At 41.7% G+C, this 21576-nt stretch overlaps 2 protein-coding genes across 22 annotated transcripts in view; one reads left to right on the top strand and one right to left on the bottom strand.

Moving 5' to 3' along the window:
- Positions 1-17515, top strand: part of ARFGEF1 (ADP ribosylation factor guanine nucleotide exchange factor 1) — a 162239-nt gene extending 144724 nt beyond the window's left edge. For 2 of the 4 annotated variants that reach the window (XM_055546164.1, XM_055546163.1), the window contains 11 exons: positions 247-377; positions 3267-3396; positions 5715-5850; positions 5930-6068; positions 6657-6729; positions 8558-8690; positions 11941-12080; positions 12765-12933; positions 13802-13940; positions 14738-14855; positions 16051-17515. In XM_055546164.1, coding sequence (XP_055402139.1) covers positions 247-377; positions 3267-3396; positions 5715-5850; positions 5930-6068; positions 6657-6729; positions 8558-8690; positions 11941-12080; positions 12765-12933; positions 13802-13940; positions 14738-14855; positions 16051-16215 — 1473 coding nt within the window. In that variant the 3' untranslated portion in view covers positions 16216-17515. Of the gene's footprint in view, positions 1-246; positions 378-3266; positions 3397-5714; positions 5851-5929; positions 6069-6656; positions 6730-8557; positions 8691-10153; positions 11881-11940; positions 12081-12764; positions 12934-13801; positions 13941-14737; positions 14856-16050 lie in introns of those variants that run through there. The other 2 variants (XM_055546165.1, XM_055546166.1) reach the window with 2 other exon arrangements.
- Positions 17516-18515: 1000 nt separating this feature from the next.
- CSPP1 (centrosome and spindle pole associated protein 1) overlaps positions 18516-21576 on the bottom strand; it is a 110113-nt gene continuing 107052 nt past the window's right edge. For all 18 annotated transcript variants that reach the window (XM_055546178.1, XM_055546172.1, XM_055546183.1 and 15 more), the window contains one exon: positions 18516-19375. In XM_055546178.1, the coding sequence (XP_055402153.1) occupies positions 19164-19375 (212 nt within the window). In that variant the 3' untranslated portion in view covers positions 18516-19163. The remainder of the gene's footprint in view (positions 19376-21576) is intronic.

Here is a 21576-nt window from a genome sequence, read left to right as displayed (position 1 = left end):
GGCTATGTGATGTTATAACCACCTAAATGCCTGCAATGGAAAGCTGATGATGGAGTTAGAGCTGAAAGCAGCTTTTGGATTCTATTCCATGCTCTGTAGGCAGTTATAATCTCCATCTTTTTATAAGTGTTTTTTAATCAAATGGCTCATTTTTGATTTGCAAAGTGTTTATTTAAGAACTGCTTTGGAGAAATATATATAGGTGTTAATGCCTTGTCTGTAATAAACCCGCCTTTCTTTTTAAAGGCTTTCAAGGAGTACACGAGTGATGACATGAATGTGGCACCTGAAGACAGAGTGTGGGTGAGAGGCTGGTTCCCAATTCTCTTCGAGTTATCGTGTATCATCAATAGATGCAAATTAGATGTAAGAACCAGGTAACAATCAGTATTTGTAATTAAAACTTTGCAAGGGTTATTTTGACTTTAATCAAATTAACCTTTCTTATGTGAACGTAAGTTTAACTTGATCAAATATAGTAATTACTACATAGGCAAATTTTAAAATGTTAAATAGAGCAACAAAAAATGGAAATAGATTACTTTTCCTTAAATTTTGATTATTTCCAAGTTTGAATTTTAGAGTCCGTGTTAATTTACACATTCTGTCTTTTCATACTTTTGTTTCCAATCAGAAATTGAAGTTAGTCCCGAACTTTATTTTCTGATGAATGAGAAAAGAATTTCCAAATGCATGTCCCTGGTGGCTTTTAGGTAAAGAACCATTTCTCTTTGAAGACTGGCCAGTAACCTAGTTTTGAGTAACATAGGCCTGTTGAAAAAGAACTCTTTCAAAAGTATATTCTCAATAAAAGATCTGTATGACTGCCCAGTGCATTTGTAAAGAAACTGCTGTGGGTGTGATGTAAGCAGACAAGTGCTCGGTGCACACATTTTATACTCACAAGAACTTGTTATGAATTTGTTAGCGTTCTTAGCAAGCCCATAATGTAGTTTTTCTCACTCTGAATTTTTGACTGCCAAATTGAAATGACCAACTTGAGTATCCTAATATCTGTCAGCAGGACATCAGAAAGGTAGTATAGACTTGTAACAAAATCAGTGATAGAATGTAATAAAAGGATGAATCTCTCCTTCCTCCCTCCTCTTATGCCAGAACCACACCCATCCCTGCTGCTGCCACTGCTGCTAAGTCGCTTCAGTCGTGTCCGACTCTGTGTAACCCCAGAGACGGCAGCCCACCAGGCTCCCCCGTCCCTGGGATTCTCCAGGCAAGAACACTGGAGTGGGTTGCCATTAAAGTTGTTTTATAGCCTAAGAAGTTTTTTATTTTTAGAGTGTTATTTGTTACAACAGATTCTTAGGAACTTTAAAATAATCCAAAATATTCTCAAATCTTGGAAACTTGTCACAGAATTTAGTCATCACAAGCACATTTGACATTCATTTCACATTTAGGCCCTGAGGAGTTTTTGTTAGTGGACCTGTTAGGAAGCTTGATAAAATTCAAGCTAGCCCTCTAATTGATTATATATACCACTCTCAGATGTCCACCACTTCAGTAGAGCAATTAAGATGTGGTAAGTGAAAGTCACAGAAACTCAGCACTCCCTCCCTGCCCGTGTTTATTTGTAGAAATCTCTTTGGCGGGGGACGAACGGACTTGCTTTCTTAGTCTCTTACCTGTCCTTGTCTGGGACCATGCCACCTTGCTTTTCACTGTATCCTGTGTTCAGATTATGGATGGGTTTAGTTCTTAAGAGGAGAAAATAAGTGTTCTAGGTGGTAAAGAGAGAGAAAATGTGAGTAAGCTTTGTCCAGGGATGGCTTTGATTTTCTTACCTCACTCCAGGATTTGTAAAGGAGTTATTTCAATTACATCTAAAAATGCAGCACTGCGATTTGTATAACACACTAGTTATAGAGTACTTTCACAAGCATTCTCATTTGAGTCCCTCAAAATTCTGTAGATTTAGGGTTAAATAATTAACTTAGAGCCCTCCATATTCTTTTCCGTATACCAGCAACTTAAATATTCAGCAGAACTTCGATAGGTGAAAAGCCTTGGGAACCTCTGTGCATCTGTGTTTGCTCTGGGGGCCTGCAAGAAGCAGGATGTTCATGTCTGCTCAGCCCAGCCATGGGTGGTTATTCAGCATCCAGTTACTTTGAGTGGGAGGAAGAACCAGCCTGTCTCATTGTGTGTGTGTGGAGGGGGCGTGGGGGGCAGGCATGGAACTCAAACAGGGTTTTCTGGGAAACATACAGTGTGTTTCTTCCACAGAAATTCCTTTACTGTAGTTTTACACATTAGGTATCTTACAGAGCAAACAAACTCAACTTGCCTTAGGACCAAACTACCGTAATGTTATTTTACATCCGTTGAACAATTACGTGTTACTGTGTACCACGCGTGTATTAGTACCAGGCCCAGGGGGTAGCATTGCAGCAAATGAGCTAGACCATCTCAGGGAGCCCTCAGGTCCTCAAGGAGTATTTCACAGGAAATGTTGTTCTGACTTATGACCAGACTTTGGGAAATACAAACCTTTTCTAAGTGGAAGGGTACCTATATTTTCTTAGAAGGAATTTAACGAGAGAGAAAAGATCAAGCTTTTTAATGGTTACATGAAGGCATTATTTCAAGAAGGATAATAAGGAATCAGAAGGCAATTTTGAGTTTCAGTTTTAACACTTATTCAGAAGAGAATGAATGGAATACTAAAGCAGCTTATTCTCAAGGAACACTCCACCTATGCACCATGTGTGGCACATGCTGCTCTGGCCTGGCACACGGTTGGGAGTAGACACCCTCCCCCCATGAGTGGGGGTCTTAGTGAATTAGTTTGAGAAGTCCTTTAATTTGAGGATACTACATGAACAAGTGGGGTATTAGCTAAAAATTCCTATAGTTCTTTGAAAAAGATTTTCCAAAATCTAATTTTATTTGTTCTTAAACATATCAGTATACTTTCTTCTGTGGTCATAGAGCCACCGAATTAGTATTCACCGAAATTATAATCTTTCTCACTCTGTAGTTCCCATGTATATTTTTTAAATGCTGCAGTGATGGAGTGGGAGTAGAAGAAAAATAAAAAACTGAAGGCCAGGGTCTTTGGAGTTTTTCCCTAAACAATTAATCCAAAAAAAAAAACCTGTTTACAACCTAAATTTCTTAAAAGTTTAGTATCAATTGTTTTAAACTTAGCTTTCAGTAACGTTGTGAACTAACTTAAAAAAATCTATTTTAGGAAGGAGATACTGATGTAGTATGCTAGCTTTTCTAATTATATTTTTTCATTTTAGGGGTTTAACAGTAATGTTTGAAATAATGAAAACTTACGGTTACACTTATGAAAAACACTGGTGGCAGGATTTATTTAGAATTGTTTTCAGAATCTTTGACAACATGAAATTACCAGAACAGCAGACAGAGGTAAGAGATTTTCAAGTCAAAAGGTTCTTTTTTTCCTAATACATTTTAGTATTTCAGATTAAGCACAGTGAACAGAAAAAAAATCCTAGAGATTTCTTCTTTAAGGCATTATGATATAGTAGTATATCTTTGTAGCATGTTTTCTGTCATCAAAACAATGCAGCTTTGACAATAGAAGTGAGTTAAGGTTTTCGGTATTTTTGTTGAACTTTCAGTATCTTTTCCTCATTTTAATACTGTCACAGCTAAAACATCAGTAGTTCTACTTAGTATTCATGATGACTTATTATTCTAAATTGAATAAAGACTACATGGTAAGTTTTATTTATTTCAATGTCTTTTAATTGTTTTAATTTTTGGAGTATGGTTGATTTACAGTATTGTGTTGGTTTCTGCTTTACAGCAGTGATTCATTTATACGTGTGCTCACTCATAGTGATTCCTTTCCCATATAGACCATTACGGAGTATTAAGTAGAGTTCCTGTAATGTTCAGTAACTAATGTTCAGATTCTCATTAGTTATCTACTTCATACATAATAGTATATATATATGTCAATCCCAATCTCCCAGTTTATCCCTCTCCCCACTCGCCCCCAACTCCCTGGTAACCATAAGTTTGTTTCCTGCATCTATACCTCTGTATCTGTTTTTGTAGATAAGTTCACTTGTACCCTTTTTTTTTAGATTCCACATGTAAGTGATACCATATGGTATTTGTCTTTCTCTGACTTCTCTCAATACAACAGTCTCCAGGTCCTTCCATGTTCCTGCAGATGACATTATTTCATTCCTTTTTATGGCTGATATACATATGCACCACATTGTCTTTATCCACTCCCCTGTTGATGGACATCTAGGTTGCTTCCTTGTCCTGGCTATTGTAAACAGTGCTGCAGTGAATATCAGGGTACATGTATCCTTTTGGATCATGTTTTTTTCCAGATATATGCCCAGGAATGGGATTGCTGGGTCCTCTGGTAACCGTAGCTCTATTTTTAGTTTTTAAGGAACCTCCATACTCTTCTCCATAGTGGCTGCACCAATTTACATTCCCACCAACTATGTAAGAGAATCTCCTTTTCTCCACGCCTTCTCCGCGTTTGTAATTTGTAGATTTTTTTGATGATGGCCATTCTGACCGGTTTGAAGTGATACTTCATGATAGTTTTGATTTGCATTTCTCTGATAACTAATGATGTTGAGAATTTTTTAATGTGCTTTTTGGCCATCTGTATGTCTTCTTTGGAGAAATGTCTCTTTAGATCTTCTGTCCATTTTTTAATTTGTTTTTTGATATTGAGCTGCGTGAGCTGTTCGTATATTTTGGAGATTAATCCCTTGTCAGGCTTCCCTTATAGCTCAGTTGGTAAAGAATCTGCCTGCAATGCAAAAGACCTGGGTTCAATTCCTGGGTCGGGAAGATCCCCTGGAGAAGGAAATGGCAATCCACTCCAGTATTCTTGCCTGGAAAATCCCATGGACAGAGGAGCCTGGAGGGCTACAGTCCATGGGGTCACAAGAGTCGGACATGACTTAGCTACTGAACCACCACCAGTCCATTGTCAGTTGCTTCCTTTGCAAATATTTTCTCTCATTCTGAGGGTGTTTTTTTGTTTGTTTGTTTGTTTGATTCCTTTGCTGTGCAAAAGCTCTTAAGTTTAATTAGGTCTTTTACTACAAACCAGTTACAGAATGTGTTTCAGTGTTTGTGGGGAGAGAACATCAGGTCTTTGCGTTTTGTTCCATATAGTGTGTTAAATGCAAATTTGGGGGCCTCTCTGACCTGCAGAAGATTTTACTTTAGATCTACCGGTAGGCTCTTACTTAAAACATGTTATTAAGTAGACATATGTTTATGCAGAGGCATAAAACCATGAATGAATGAATCAGATTAGTCCATTTGAGAAAAATAAATTACTTACACCAGTTTTATTTTAAACCTATGCTAACCCCACTTGGAAAATTCTCATCATTTCCTTCCTCTTATTTTTTTCCCATGTTCTGTCATATTCTGGAGCAAGACCAACTGTTGCAGTTAATGCTATGACTTTTCAGTAGCACACACTAATAACAGGACAATGCAGTGATGGTTTTTTATAATCAAAACAGTGCAGAAAATAGTTATTCTATGCATAGATTTATGAGATAATGAGAAATAGGTATCAGATATGAAGTTGAGGTGAGTATATTCTAGAGGGAGTTAAGCACTCTGAAAGGAACATGGACAGTCTTTTTTAAATATGCAAACATTTTCTTTGTAACTTCTAGAAACTAATGAGTGGCCTGACCTCTGTGTGATTACTGTCTCCCTTGTAGAAAGCCGAATGGATGACGACAACATGCAATCATGCACTCTATGCGATCTGTGACGTGTTCACCCAGTACTTAGAAGTGCTCAGTGATGTCCTTTTGGATGACATTTTTGCCCAGCTCTACTGGTGTGTGCAGCAAGGTAGGTCTGTCCCAGTAAATAACACAGTGTTAAATGTGACCCTGGTGATACACAAATGAATTGCTCTTTTCTTTTCCAGACAATGAGCAGTTGGCACGATCTGGTACAAACTGCTTAGAGAATGTTGTTATTCTGAATGGTGAAAAATTTACACTAGAAATCTGGGATAAAACGTGCAACTGCACACTGGACATCTTCAAAACCACAATCCCACACGCGTAAGATTTTATACCACTTTGTATTGAATGAAGGACATAAAAGACTTGATAGTAACTAGTGATTTCTCATAACAAATGCTTTGTCAGATATCTCAGTGTTCTATGAATTTGTGTTTATTACAGACCAAACTCCTATAAACCGTAACAAATACATCAGTTGTTTTATAAACCAGAACCTTTAGTCTCATCATCTAAATTTGGGTCACAATGAAGTGCTTTTATGAGATTTTATTCATGCAGATTAAACCAAGCAGTGGTTCTGAATTTTTAAAAAATCTCAGCATTTATTTTATTTACTGTGAATAGTCTAAGAAAACTTGATTTGTAAACACTTTTTTTTTTTTGTAAACACTTTAAACTACTGCATTTCGTAGTTATTTGTTATCCTATTCTGAGGGTTAAGTTTGGAATTGACTCGTAGGTGAGTTTTTACGGGAAACTAAGACATAGCCCTGCTGCCTGACGGTTGATGGCACCCAAATCATTTGTAGGACAGCTTGAACTTCCCCAGCTTATTTTATTTCAAAGTGTGTTGGCTGTGGCATGTCTCACACTCTCAGTGATTGGTATGGTTTTGGTATTTCAAAGGCTCTTGACCTGGCGTCCCATTTCTGGAGAAACTGCTCCCCCAACCCCATCTCCTGTGAGTGAAAACCAGTTGGTAAGTTTAAATAAATCAATCCTAGTTTAAATCATTGGACTATTCATGATAAGAAATTTTACCATGGGGCAGATCCTTTAATAGGGGCCCAGCTCCTTTAGAAAGATGGTGTAAAATATAGATGGTTCTGAGACGAAGATTCAAATGATTTCTCAAGTGCCTGCATGATACCAGTTTACATAAGGGTGTACATGCCAAGCTGCAGATGTTATTGGATATTGTTTAAACATCAAATTTTGATAAAAATTTTACCGTAGAGAAAAGTTGGAAAAGCAGTATAAAGAATTCCAGCAGACCCTCACCCTGGATATTTGTTTCCTGGGCGTGTGGTCACAAATTACTAATAAACTTAGCAGCTTAAAGCAGCAGCAGTTTATTCGCTCACAGTTCTGGGGGCCAGAGGTCCAAACTGAAGGCATCAGCAGGGCCATACTCCTCCCCCGGGTTTGCTGCCTCTAGCTTCTACTGGCTGCTGACAACCCCCGCTGTTCCTTGGCTTGTACACACATCACTCCATTCACAGCCTCCATCTTTACATAGCTGTGTAAAGTCAGATCTGTGTATCAGATCTCTCTTTTAAGGACACTAGTCATTAGATTTAGGGTCCACCCTAAATTCAGAATGACCTCAAAGTTCCTTAATTCTGAAGACCCTATTTCCATGTAGCCTTCATAAGTACCAAAGGTTAGGACTTGGACTTAGCTTTTTGGGGCCACTATTTAGCCCACTGCAGTCTACCCTCTGGTGCCCCAAAATTCATGTCTGTCTTTTGGGCTAAGACATTTATCCCGTCCCAACATCCCCAAAGTCTCAATTTATTGTAGTATCAGCACTAAGTCAAAATCTCATGTAAATATCATCGTATCAGAAGTTCCAGATCTTGGCCTCTAAGTCATCTAGATCAGGTACATAGTCTGTTCTGGAGCAAAATTTCTGTGTATCTGTGAACCTGTAAAATAAATGACCCCTTGCAAAATACAACGGTGGGCAAGCATGGGTAAAGATTCTCATTCCAAAAGCAAAAACTGAAAGAAAGAAAAAAGGGTCACTTGTGGAAGCTGGCAGTGATCATCACAGTCTTTCCTTGGGTCTGTCTGAGACCTGCAGCTGCCCTGGCTCTGCTTCCAGTCTCATGCTGGAACCAGGTGGAGCTGGCAGAGTAGTCTTGTCAGCCACCACATACCATCTGACACTGCAAGTGCCTTGCATTTACTAGCAAATCCTCCACGACCTGCAAAGAAAGTGTTGTCTTCATTTTCAGACCAGAAAACCTCAGCTTAAGAACTAGATTCCTGACTTTCCCAAGGTTACACGTAGTTGGAACTGGACACTGGTGTGGTTTGTGGACCTGTCAGCTTCTCTGCAGGGCCAGTCTCCTTGTCGGCCACCTTCTCACTGACGTTTCTGGATGCGGGTCTGGGGTGACAGAACACCCTTCCTTCACAGAGCTTTCCTGGGCTCAGCCTGCACCAGGTGTGCACAGGCCACACCCACTACACACGTTCTGCTTGGATTTCATGACAGTTCATGGATATTGCTGACAAGCTTTGCCACACAGTGAAGCTTAGCATTTTTATCTGTTGCCCTTGGGTGCTGTCAGGCCTGATCTCAGTGAGGGTCAGAAAGTAAGCTTTTCTTTAAAAGATTACCGGCTCTTATATGTGTGTAGTGATATTAAATACTTTCCCATTATGTCCATTATTGCAGTGTGTGCCCTGTCATTTTCATAGGCACACAATGTAAATTATGTTTTTAAAGACAATGTAATAGAAACTGTTTTCATCATTAAGCTTTATTTGTTGTACTTAAAATGAATTTTTTTTATTAGGATACAATATCGCAGAAATCTGTAGATATTCATGATTCTATTCAACCAAGATCTGCAGATAATAGACAGCAAGCTCCGTTGGCTTCTGTCTCTACTGTGAATGAAGAAATCAGCAAAATTAAACCCACAGCAAGTGAGTTATTTCTCTCAATCAATTGTGTATTTTGTGTATGCAAGACTTTATAAATGAAAGTTTTGCTTTTATTCACACACACATACTGTAGTTGGTTATGTGGTCACTTTATTACTGAGTTTGCCGCAGCTTGGACATCCCTGATAGAGGCTGTCTTGGGGGTGGTCAGGACTCTGCTGACACCTGCAAGGCTCATTTTTTTCCTACAGCGCTCTCAGCTGATGTTTGTTACAAGCATGTGGGGATTCTTCCTGCAGAAGAGGAGCCTAACAGGTCTTCCTCTGTCCTCAGCAAGAGGGGAGATAGCAGCCAGGGCGTCCAAGGAGCACTCTGCTGCCCCCCAACCCCAGTGCTCCTCTGCACCTCCCTCACCTTTAGTTCTTTTTACAAAGGAGGAGGACTCCCTTGTTTTTCACTAAATTGGTTCAGTTTAATTTACTGAACAAAAGTTAACAACACTGAGAAAAGACAGCTTCCTTCCTGGAGGAAAACGGGAAATGTATTCCACAGTGGCTGCACAATTTTATATTCCCACCAGAAATTCCATTTTTTCCACATGCTCACAAACATTTCAGTCTTCTTTTTCTCTCCTTAATAATAGCCATCCTAGTGGGTATAAAATGTTGTCTCATTGTGGTTTTACTCTACATTTCCTGATTGATTGATGTTGAGTATTTTTTCATGTGCTTTTTGGCCATTTGTAATCATTTTTGGAGAAATACTTATTCGTGTCCTTTGCTAATTTTTAATTGGGTTGGCTGGTGTTGAGTTGTAGGAGTTTCTTACATACTCTGGATACTATCCCTATATCACATAATGATTTGCGAGGGTTTATTTTCTCCCATTCTGTAGGTCATCTTTTCACTTCTGATGATATGCTCTGATTGCATGAAAGTTCTTCTTTTGCTGAAGTTCAGTTTGTCTTGCTGTTGATCACGCTTCTGGTGTCATGGTTAGGAACCAACTGCAGCCCACTAAGGTCAGGGAGATTTTCCCTAGTGTTGCCTTCCAAGAATTGTATACTTACAGCTCTTAGATTTAGGGAATTGATCCATTTTCAGTTTATTGTTTTCAGGGTATTTTTATTAACCCTCAGTATTTATACTTCTTGTTGAGGGAAGACAGATTTTGTACCTCCTGGGAAGGAGCCTCTGGCTTCAGTTACTGTGTCTCGCTTCTTAGAAGGGAGATAGGTGGTGGTGAGTTGTCCATTTTCGTTTTTCATTCCTGTTTTCTGGAGCACAGCTGTTAGAATCTGTACCAGCTTGTCTACCCTGGAAAATGCCACAGTACATGGTGGCTTTGCTCTCAGCCCCAGGACTTGACCTTGGAAGGGAAAGACATAGTTGTAAGTTTTCACTGAGCTGATCTGGGCACAGGCCTTGAACTGGAGTGGAGAGTGCTGCCCCCTGCCCCTCTGATCCAAGGGCTCACGTTTCTTTCCTCCTGCCACCCCCTCGCAGTCCTTTAGGAAGAGCTCCCGTGTCCCCCAGAGCCCTTTAGGAAGAGCTCCTGTGTCCCCCAAGAGTCCTCCGTGCAGGAGACGGCGGCAGTGCCCGAGGACGTGGCTCAGAGGAGTGCAGATTGCAGCTGCTTCGCTCCTCCTTCACTCTCAGAAGCTGGTGCTGCCCCAGTGAAATGGTCCCTAACATGACCCTGTAGCCCTTGTGAAGCGACTTGTTCAGATAGACATTGTCCCTCAGACACACTGCTGGTCCCTGCTGGTGCAGGCCAAGTGCAACTCCTCACCCGCGACGGTTCTGAATGCCCACGCAGACGTGGTGGCTGGTGAGAACACGTCTCCTCAGCCTCAGTCTCCCCGAGTCTGGGGTGTGACCTGCGTGTCCTGCCCCAGAAACCTGGGAGTGTAGTAATGACTTGGATGAGGGAGGGCTAGGAAGGGACAACTTGGACTTGGGGGGTGTCTTTGGTTTTTTACATTTTTTGACTTGAGACCTAATACTAAGAACTGAAGATTCAGTACAGCAACATTTCTGAAAACTATCTGGAAAGGAGCCGTCATGACCTAATAGAGAATAAATTTAAGCAAGTTGTTTGGCTGTCTTCCCCAAATTCCTAAAACCTGAATTTAACTTCCGGAAATTGGGGGATTCCCTGGTGGGTCCAAGTGGTGAGGACTCGGGGCTCTCACTGCCATGGCTCAGGTTCAGGGAACTAAGACCCTGCAAGCTGCAAGGTGTGGCCAAAACCAAAAAAACTAAATTCTAGAAATTGGTGCCAGAAAAGGGAGTTTGTGATAAAAGCAAAGTAGAGAAAATTTGAAGGGTTGTCAAGGCGTCCAGTGCTGGAGCTGATGTCCTGAGGCCAGTGTACGGGCCCCCCCGACTCCACCCAAGCAGGGACGATCATCCAGCTCCTGGAAAGCTTCCCGGAGAACTGACCTTGGCTGGGTCAGTGCTGCTGGCTCTTGAGCATCTCAGTAGTTGAATTGTCTTTCCTAACCTTGTGTTTCTGCATCCGCTCACCTGACCCCATGTAGGTGGAAAGTCCTTCCTTCCATGAGTCTGTGTGTCCTTACAGAAACGGCCCTTCCAAGCAGTGGTTCAGGCCAGAGGAAGGCAGCCGTGTTCCACCCCAGGCCGTGTCTGAGCACCGGTCACCTCCAGGGCGGTTGCTCCTAGTCCTGCACTAGGCATGACTCTGCGTGGACTGCTGGGCTCGCTGTGCTTTAGAAAAAGGAGGCCATTTTAGACGCAGCCACCAGCCTGGATCCAAATAAAGCAGGTGCTCTGGTTGACCCTCCGTGTCTTCCAGTTGGTCACAGTCCTGAGCCCCTCGCTCCCTGCCTCACAGATCTAGCTCCTGTTGTTTTCTTCTGGCTTTTTTATGTTCAGTTTTTTATATTACCTCTAGTCAAAGGTCAAACTTGGGTTTGTAGCAAATGCTATTGAAACTGTAGCTTTTAATCCATTTGATACATTTTTATTAAGGAATAACCTAAATATTTCTTTAAAATTTGTCCTGGCACCTTCTTGAATGTATTCACTGTTCTGTTATTTTGAATATTTTTGTTTACTGAAGAAGTGAATTTTCTAAGGCTCTTCTAAATACTGATGAAATGCAGCTTTTACTGAGTGCTCATGCGCAGAAGCAGGCTGTCCTTCAGTGTGATGTGTGCAAGTTACCTTCATACATGTTAATGTTTCCTTAGCATTGTAATGTCACAGAAATTATAAAGGATTCAAAATAATTTTTGTTTGCATGTGCATTGGGGTGGGTTTCCTCACAGAATTTCCAGAACAAAAATTGTTTGCCGCCCTGTTGATTAAATGTGTTGTGCAGCTGGAACTCATCCAGACTATCGACAACATCGTGTTCTTCCCCGCCACAAGTAGGAAGGAGGACGCGGAAAACTTAGCCGCGGCGCAGGTGAGCGGGTGCGGGGGTCAGCTCTGCTGTCTGGGCTTCCGGGCAGAGGCCTAGCGAGAGGGGCCATTTGGGGGCCATTGCCCCACGGCTGTCAGCCCAGACCATGGGACTGAGGACACGGCCGCGGTTGAGTGTGGGCACAGCGGGGAGGGGGTTCGGGATTGAGCCACGGGTGACGAGCTTGGGGGCAAGAACCAGGGAGGCAGGAGGGGCCACGAGCCAGTGCTGCCTTGCAGCTCCGTGAGGAAGCTGTGCTGAAAAGGCTGCAGTCAGCTCCACTAGGGCAAGTGATTCTTCATCCATTGCGGGGTAGGGGGTTTGCCAGCCAGTTACTAAAGGGGTGAGGGGTGGGTTATGCACAAGGATATATATGATTACAGTCCACAGCCTCAAACTGGTTAACAGAAGTGAGGACCTAAGCAGGGCGAGGAACGTGAAGGGGGCGGAGGCTGAGGGTCTCCTGGGGCAGAGCTTTGGGGTCAAGAGTTGTGGGCAGGGAGCCAGAGACACTGGGGGTAGTGCTCAGTAAGAAGGGTGCAAGGAATGAAGATTCTGGAGATTTAATAAGAGAAGGTGGTCTTTTACTGTTGAGACAGATTAAGTTCTATGGCTTGCTCATAGAAGTGGTCTTTGGTTCTAACTGTGGCTGTGGGTGCCTGTGCTGTGGTGGTTTGTTTTCCAAAGAGAGACGCTGTGGACTTTGATGTTCGAGTGGACACTCAAGACCAAGGAATGTATCGCTTTTTAACATCACAACAACTCTTCAAGCTCCTGGACTGCTTGTTAGAGTCGCACAGATTTGCAAAAGCTTTCAACTCCAACAACGAACAGAGGACGGCTCTGTGGAAGGCAGGTAAGCCGTGCTGGGCGGGCCGCGCCCTTAGCGGGGTAGCAGCGGGGTCACACAAGGGGACTCACAGCACGAACGCTGAGTCCCACCAGCCGTCAGCGAACACTCCACCGACGGGTCTTTCTCCGGCCTACAAAATGCCGAGTAACTGCCTGGGTGGATGAGCCTCCCACGTTTAATCACACTGTCAGCTGACTGGCTTTCACGTTGTTTTTCACTTTATGTGCTCAGCCTGGGCCTTCCTATCCATACCGTCTGCTTACTAGAGCTGAGAGGGTCCCAGGCATGAAGGCATCTGTATTGAGTGCCTGCTTCCCAGGGCGTGGCCAGAACATAAGTCAGGGTTTTGAAGTGGGAGGGAGATTTGTTTTTGAACAAGTTGGAAAATTTAAGTAAGAAGCAAGCTTTTTAACAATTTTACTGACAGCGTTATTTTTTAAAGAAATAGTTACTTGGGGCCAATTAGGTGCAGAACAGTGCTGAAAGGAGAGGCTGAAGAATATGCATAAAAAAGAAGGAAGCTGCTGTTCTTGAACGGCAGTCCTCTGACAGTGCTGGGTGCTGTACACTTAGGAATTTTATTTCATCCATGGTATCTCTTTACCACCTCATTAAACCCACCCAGGCTCTGTTCATTCTCCCCCTTCTTGTACAACCTCGCTTCTGTAAACAGACGGTACTTAACTTTTTCCCTTTTATTCAACCCAAGTTGTGGCCACTGTTCAGCTGAGACCGTTCCTGCCAAGGGCACTGGGCTCCTCACTTCCCTGGGCCTGCAGGCTGCTGACCTTTGACCATTCTGCATTCCAGGCAGGCTGTGCTCCTTCACTAGATGCCTCCCCTCCTGTTAACTCTGACTTCCCCTCTGCAGGCTTCAAGGGCAAATCCAAGCCCAACCTTCTGAAGCAGGAGACGAGCAGCCTGGCCTGCGGGCTGCGCATTCTCTTCCGGATGTACACGGACGAGAGCCGGGCCAGCGCCTGGGAGGAGGTCCAACAGAGGCTCTTAAAGTAAGACTTGGGGCTTCGGCCCATGCAGCTGCTCAGTACACAGTGCGGAGGGCCGCGCCATGCCCGGGGAGTCTACAGCTGGGCAGATGACTTGGGGCCTGCGGAAGAGATTGTAAAAGCTAACGCAGTCTTATAGACAAATGTGCTTCCGCAGAGTTGTTGAGATATAAGCAAATTGTCTTATTTTTGCTGTTACAGGACAAAGGAGGAAGTTCTTTGTCTTAATTTTTAGGCTCTTTTTCATGGCATAGATTTATTTTTAGAAACTGATCTGTTTCTGAAAGTTGAAAACATTCCTGCTGACATTTAGTTTGAAAAAGTATGTGGAGTTTCTCTTTTAGTTTTGTTTGCATTCCATTTTTACTCCATGACAACTTAAGATTTTGTCCTTTCAGAAAGAATACAGTCTTTTACCTTGTATTTTTTTGTCTTCTTGAGAGAATAGATGTTCTCAGAAACCAACTAATTTCATTTTAGAACTTCTGGCAGTCACCTGGGCCGTTTCCCCAGTTCTTGATGAGGCTGTTAAGGCCCCAAAGCACCGAGGGCTCGGTGCAGGAGGGGAACGGCCACCCGGGTTTCAGCCAGTCTCGACACCAGTCCCGTGCTCGTGCTCCTCCACGGCGGTCTAGCATATAAGAGAACTTCCAAAAGGAAGAAAGTGTGGAGCCCAATAGGCTCCAGTTGACAGTAGTTACCGTTCACTGTCCTCCTGGTCTCAGTTGTTCCTGCACCGTTGAGGTCAGGCCAGCAGGTGCACCACCAGGAAGCGTGATGGGGAACCTTTTCCATTTCAGTGTCTGCAGCGAAGCACTCAGTTACTTTCTTACTCTAACGTCGGAAAGTCATCGGGAAGCCTGGACTAACTTACTGCTCTTATTTCTGACTAAAGTCCTGAAGATCAGCGATAATAGGGTGAGTACCAGGCACCTTGTCTACCAGCATCCCCAGCCTGAGGGACGCATGCCCGAGTGGGAGGTGGGGGTGCAGGCCCTCCCCACCCCACTCTGTTCTCCTGTAGGGCTGCACTAGGGGAGGAATCAGAATCCGTTAGGATACCAACAAGCTGCCTAGGTTCCCCCACCCACCCCCACTGCAGCTCCCATCTTGACCCCTGGAGTCTCCTGTCACATCCAAGACAGCTGCCAGGCGTGGCTGCGATCATGGTTGCATCTGGGCAGCAGGCTCCCGTTGTTCCTCTGGCAGAGGGACTGATTCTGTGGGAATGCGCCATAAACTCATTTAAGAATTTTAACCAGTAGAAAACAAAGATCAGATGTATAATGTATAGCTGTATATACCATTTAGACTTTTCAGAAATACACATTTTACTCATTAAAAAATGTAGCAATGTACAGCCCACATAAATGGAAACAGGTTCCTGTGATCTCTAAATAGGTTTAAAAATGCCTAATCTGGAGGCTGACACTGTGGGCCCCACAGATGCCATGTAATGCCGCTCTGTGCCCATGTGTGTGCCCCTCTGACCTGGGCCAGGTAGAGCTTGGAGAAGTACCTTCCGGCAACCAGCAGCCAAGTGGACTCTGAGGAACCCCAATCCATCTGCCTTGTCCCACATGGCTCCCTCATACCTTATGAGGTGGGAGAACAGCCAAGGAGAGAAAACAGGCAGACAGCTAGTATTCAGAGATTAAACTACAACAAAAATATAATAGAATGTATGGAGCCCTCATATTTTATATTGCAATATTAGATAGAATTTGAAGTTTGAGAGAGAACTCTATTTACCAGACAGAATAGTTTCAGTAACCCATAGCTTACAAAAACTGTGATTCTTGCTTGGCTTCTTTCTTTTGCTTATTACCCAAGGGAAAACAATGATAAATACTAAATGTCTGTCATAAGTTTGTCAAGGAAATGCAATGAGAAATGTTTTCCAAAATAAGGATAGATAACTAAGTGAATCAAGTGAAGTTCCAAATACATCTCAGTCTTTCAGGTGCATGATCAGTAATCTCTGCTTTATGCAGATGCGTCTCCTGTCTTCACTCTCAGGGCAGTGTCCCCAAGTGGGTTCCTTCTAAAGGCACTTTGAGGTTCTGTGGTTTGCAATGAGAACATTACTAACAGAGAATTCATTTCCCCCCAGTTTAAAGCTCATGCATCATTCTACTACCCTCTCTTATGTGAAATTATGCAATTTGACTTGATTCCTGAACTTCGTGCTGTTCTTAGAAGATTTTTTCTGAGAATTGGAGTAGTTTTTCAGATATCACAACCACCTGAACAGGAACTTGGAATAAACAAGCAATGATGGGAACTTCATATTTTTGTTGGCGTTTACATCCCTCCGTTCTTTAAAAGGACCCTGGAGCTGAGGTTTCCTACCTGAAAAATGGTTTCTCTGGATTGCTGTGTCTAAAGGTTACTTCTAAGAAGCTTAGAATTTCAGTTCGAACCTGCAGTGCTCCCGTCCGTCCCTTTTGTAACCTGGTGGATTCTGTTTGTCGTGTTGGGCTCACAAGCAAAAAACCTGTTCCCACAGTGTCAGCTTGTATGCTCACATGTCCTTCCTTGTCCTTGGTGGCAGGGAGAGCCCTACATATTTCTGGCAGGTATGGAAGTGAAACTTACCCAAAGAACTCTAGATGTAAAGATTTGAACTTCTACAAGAAGTACAACTCAGGAGAGCTGTATTTTGAAGGATAAAATGTTTATAATTGGGGGTTGGGGGGAGAAGAAGAAATTATTGTTCATGGTAAAAGTTATTTAGCAACTATGGTATTCTTATTCTGAAGATTTTTGCACACTCAGGCTATCTGAGATACTGGTAATGATCCTTCTGTGAAAAATGTACAGAGATGCAGGTCTGTAATATAAAAATCTTAAGACATTATATAGAGTTCTTCCTGCACTGTTTTATTTCTTTATTTTCTTATTCATTTGCTAAATACCTATAATATTTTGTCAAATGCACTAAACATTTGGGTTCAACTTCTTGTCTATTTTATTTTGTGGGGATTTGGTTTTGCCCTCTTTACGGGGTGGTTATTTTGAGGGTTTAACATGCCCAGAAGCTGTTGTGGCTGACACTTGTCATGATCAACACCAACAAAGGTGGAACATACCCCTGCTGATGTAACTACCTGTAATACACTTCTCGTAGGGCTTTGAAAGATGAGCCATTAAAATAGAATGATCCTTCATGGACCGAAACTTGAATCACTGCAGAATGAATCTTGGTTGCTGTCACTTCCTTTTCTTTTCTTTTGGGTGGCGGGGCTTGATGTAGATTTTACTCTGTGTACAGAATTTAATGTTGAATATATTAAAATAACAAATCTGGCATGGTTTGGGGAGGTTAGATTTACTGGAAATGTATTCATACTGTGAATTGTGCTCTGATGGTTAAAAAAACAAGATTGTCAAGCATTCCGTATTAACAGTGGATGTAGAAAATTTTTTCAGATGGATAAAATGTATATGGTACAGATGTAAAGTTTTCTATGTAAAAATTCTGTACAACTTTCTGTACAATATTGATTCTCATCTGGCATATTCTAATCAGGTTATAGGTCAATAAAGTTTTTGGATTATTTCATCAGTGCAATCAAAACCTATGTCATCCACGGCCCCATGTTTCATTGACTTTTTTTTTTTTTTTAAGCCTAACTAGGGAAAGGATATTCTCATTCACAGCTCCATGTGAATTCAATGTCCATTAGTTGTGATATTTTCTCACCAGCTCCTGGCGTTTGATCCTCCCCCATATTCTGCTCTCTCAACTTTAGGCTATTCAGTTTAATATTTTGTGCATGTATGAACCCAGAATAGGGCAGTACTATGTGAACGAATGCTGAGAGAAAGAGCTAAAATTACCTTTGAGGCAGCTTGCAGGGTGGCGGCGTGTGTCCTCAGTCGAGTGGTACAACAACCTGAAAAGAAAAAAGAACATGTAAAGACTATTTTGATGGTTGTGTTAAAAAAACAGGTGAGCATTCAGTCTTAGCCCTTGCATCTCTCAGGTCACCAGCAGTCACTGAACAGAGCATTTGTAAGTGCACTACATTTGGTACCCTCAGGACCTGGCCCTGTGCAAGCCCAGCTGGATGCTGCAAGGGCCAGGAGCCCCCGTGACCATCTAGGCCTGTCTCAGGGTATTTTAGAGGACCTGGCTGTGTGTTATTAATATTTATGGTATAAAATCAGGACTTTTCTCCAGCAGAGGCTTTAATCTTACTCAGGTGAAGACATAAGAAGAAAAATCTTTCATAAATGATTACAAAAATTAGCAGGGCATTTACATGCAACTAAAATTCCAAATATCTGAGAAGTTTCCCACTTAACAGTGTGCTTACCTGATCTTAGAAGCATATGATCAGTGCCTAGGGGTGTTCTTGGCTCTCATTACTAGAATCTGAACAAGAAATATTTCCAAGGATTTGAATTAGTCTTCCCTTTTTTAAAGGCACCTCTAGCATTTAGGAGGGTTGATCACTCACCACAGGGTCCTCAGCCATGTGGCGGGGGTCTCCATCCTCGACCCTGGGTTCTCCTGCCTCTCCTTGACTTCTATATAGAAACCTCAATTCCAGTTAAATTAAGAAACTGACATTGGTAATAAAAATAATTTATTTTTATCAAGAAGTAATTAATTACATCATAAAAAGAGCAAACTTACTGCCTTCACTGGCACAGAAATAGAGGCAGAAAGATGTGACATGTAAGTGCATGGCTCACAGGAGATAGTAACAACTCTCTCATTTATACTGAGTCAGTAGTTCTAAATGAAATGGAAGTAGCACATCTGATTCTGATTACAGAGCAACAGCTATAACCAGTATATTTACTAAGTGAAAAATGATTTTGAATAGTGATAACAATAGCAGATGTACATATAGCAAAGAGTAGTCTTACAGTACTGTTAAGATACTTGTTTTATTCACCTTATCTTACAAGCAGAATTTAAAATAATGCACATACGGTAGTTGATTGTGAGAGTTCATTACCACCCTAGTTTATGGCAAAAGTTGTGCAAAAATAATTCTATACAATTCTACATTATATAAATAGCCATGGCTTTTTATTTATGTACATAATATAAATACATCATATACATCATCATGGAAAAAATATACCTTATATACAGATGGAATATGAGTAACTGCCATGTACAGGCCAAAAGTAGCACATATTATTCAGGTTCAGGTTTCACATGCCTTTCACCTTCAAAGGCACTACTGGGTCCAGTACAGACTGATTTTAACCGTGTGCAGTAGACAGTCCCTGCCAGGTGAAAGCGCCTGGTTTGCCAGGACCCTGCTGCTGCTCCTGCCTCAGCTGTTCCGCCATGAATCGCTTCAGTGTTTCTGAGGTGCCTGGCCGGAGCCAGGGCTCAGTGGCCACAGAGTTTGATCCGTCGTCACCCCGGTGCCTCATGATGTCATCAGGGTCAACCAGTGAACTCTCATCATCTAAAGGAGGCGAGAGAGACTTGACTCAGGTAACGGGAGCGGTAGGTAGGTGATGGGAACAGACCTCCTGTATTCTAACCCATTAAGCTCTGCATTTCTCCACAGCATTGTGTTCTAAACTGTCCTGTTTTGTCCACACCCCTCCTTAGAGAGATGGGAAAGCAAACCCAGGAACAGGCCAGTCATAAGGAACAAAATGGGATCAACTGAGCAAGGTGACTGTATGGTCCCAGCACCCACAGGGATTCAAGGACAACAGATGACTAGAAAAGTGTCCACAGGCTTACTTTGTGTCCCTTGAAGGATACCACACCAAACTTTTTTTAGCAAGGTTTTGGAAATACTCCTAACACTGTTTTAAGGAAATAAGGTCATTTTAGGAAAACATTAGACAGGGATGAAATTAATTCCATTCTTCTACCTAATCTAAGAGGTTGTACTTATTCCATTAAGACGTAGCTCTCATTTTTCATTCTTTTAATTGGTTATACGCAGAGCTTCTATATCTATTTAACTTCTCATTAGATATAATAATAGGAAAATCGGTCTTCTCTACCCTGTGATGTCAGTTTCTTTTATAATTACATCTGGTCTGTGAAGCATTAGTTCAGCAAACGGACATGTGCAGTCAATGCAACGAGCAATCAATCTACATCATACTTAAAAGCTGTTTGAAAGGACCATGTTTTTAAAAAAGTTTAGAAGTTGAAAGTCTTCTGAAAAAGATAATTTCAAATGGTATATTTTCTCTCAATTTAAGTATATCCCTGTTCAGTATTAATTCAACTTACTGGTTCTAAAAGAAATTGAGGAATAGGTAATTCTCAGTACAGATTAAAATGTCTTTTAGCCAGAAAGCAAGCATTCTTTCCTATGTCCACATTTTTCTAGCTATGGCATGAAAAGTACTTCTCTTGTCAGTCTACCATGTTGTCTGGTATTTGGTAAGAAATTCCTACAATCAGAACACATGATATCTTGATAGAGATGGTATGACTACAGTTTTAAATTAGTATAACATTAAAAGTTGGATCTAAAATATATCTTTCAAAAATCTTAAAAAATATAGTTATTAGAAAATTATTGTAATGTAGTCTTAACAGAATAAGGTGAATTGTTCAAATAGACCACTCTGCTATTTGCTAAAGCTAATAATAGGGCTTATTACTATAGTATCATCCTATTATCCTCAAGACTGAGAGCAGTGCCATAAAGAAGGTGGCCCAGAGCTGGCAGAGGAGCTCATGAGTTGCCTAAGGAAGTGTCCTGCCTGCCTGTGCTCAGTGATCAAGCTTTTAACCCGCTGTTCACCTAAGATGTGAGATATGGTAATGCCTTGCATGATAAAAAAAAAAAGACTATATTTTGACATTTAAAAAGAAAACACAATCCAGAAGCTTTTTTGCTTTATCCACATACAGAAAGCCAAGTAAAAAGGTTAAAAAAAATTTCTTTGTACCACTACAAATTTATAAAAGATGTGTTATATAAAGAACAAGGTTTTAAAGTTGACTTCTGATAACCTGTCACTTCAGTCCAGACATCCTGGAATGCGAAGTCAAGTGGGCCTTAGGAAGCATCACTACAAACAAAGCTAGTGGAGGTGATAGAATTCCAGTTGAGCTCTTTCAGATCCTAAAAGACAATGCTGTGAAAGTGCTGCACTCAATATGCCAGCAAATTTGGAAAACTCAGCAGTGGGCAGAGGACTGGAAAACGTCAATTTTCATCCATCCCAAAGAAGGTCAATGCCAAAGAATGTTCAAACTATTGCACAACTGCACTCATCTCACACACTAGTAAAGTAATGCTCAAAATTCTCCAAGCCAGGCTTCAACAGTACATGAACTGTGAACTTCCAGATGTTCAAGCTGGATTTAGAAAAGGCAGAGGAACCAAAGATCAAATTGCCAACATCCACTGGATCACAGAAAAAGCAAGAGAATTCCAGAAAAACATCTGCTTTATTGATTATGCCAAAGCCTTTGACTGTATAGATCACAATAAACCATGGAAAATTCTTCAAGAGACGGGAATACCAGACCACCTTTCCTGCCTCCTGAGAAATCTATATGCAGGTCAAGAAGCAACAGTTAGAACCAGACATGGAACAACAGACTGGTTTCAAATAGGGAAAGGAGTACATCAAGGCTGTATATCATCACCCTGCTTATTTTAACACATGCATAGTACATCATGCG

Source organism: Bubalus kerabau, chromosome 14 (assembly GCF_029407905.1).
Source record: "Bubalus kerabau isolate K-KA32 ecotype Philippines breed swamp buffalo chromosome 14, PCC_UOA_SB_1v2, whole genome shotgun sequence".
In the NCBI taxonomy this organism is placed as follows: Eukaryota; Metazoa; Chordata; class Mammalia; order Artiodactyla; family Bovidae; genus Bubalus; species Bubalus kerabau.
This window is presented reverse-complemented; position numbering and strand designations above follow the sequence as displayed.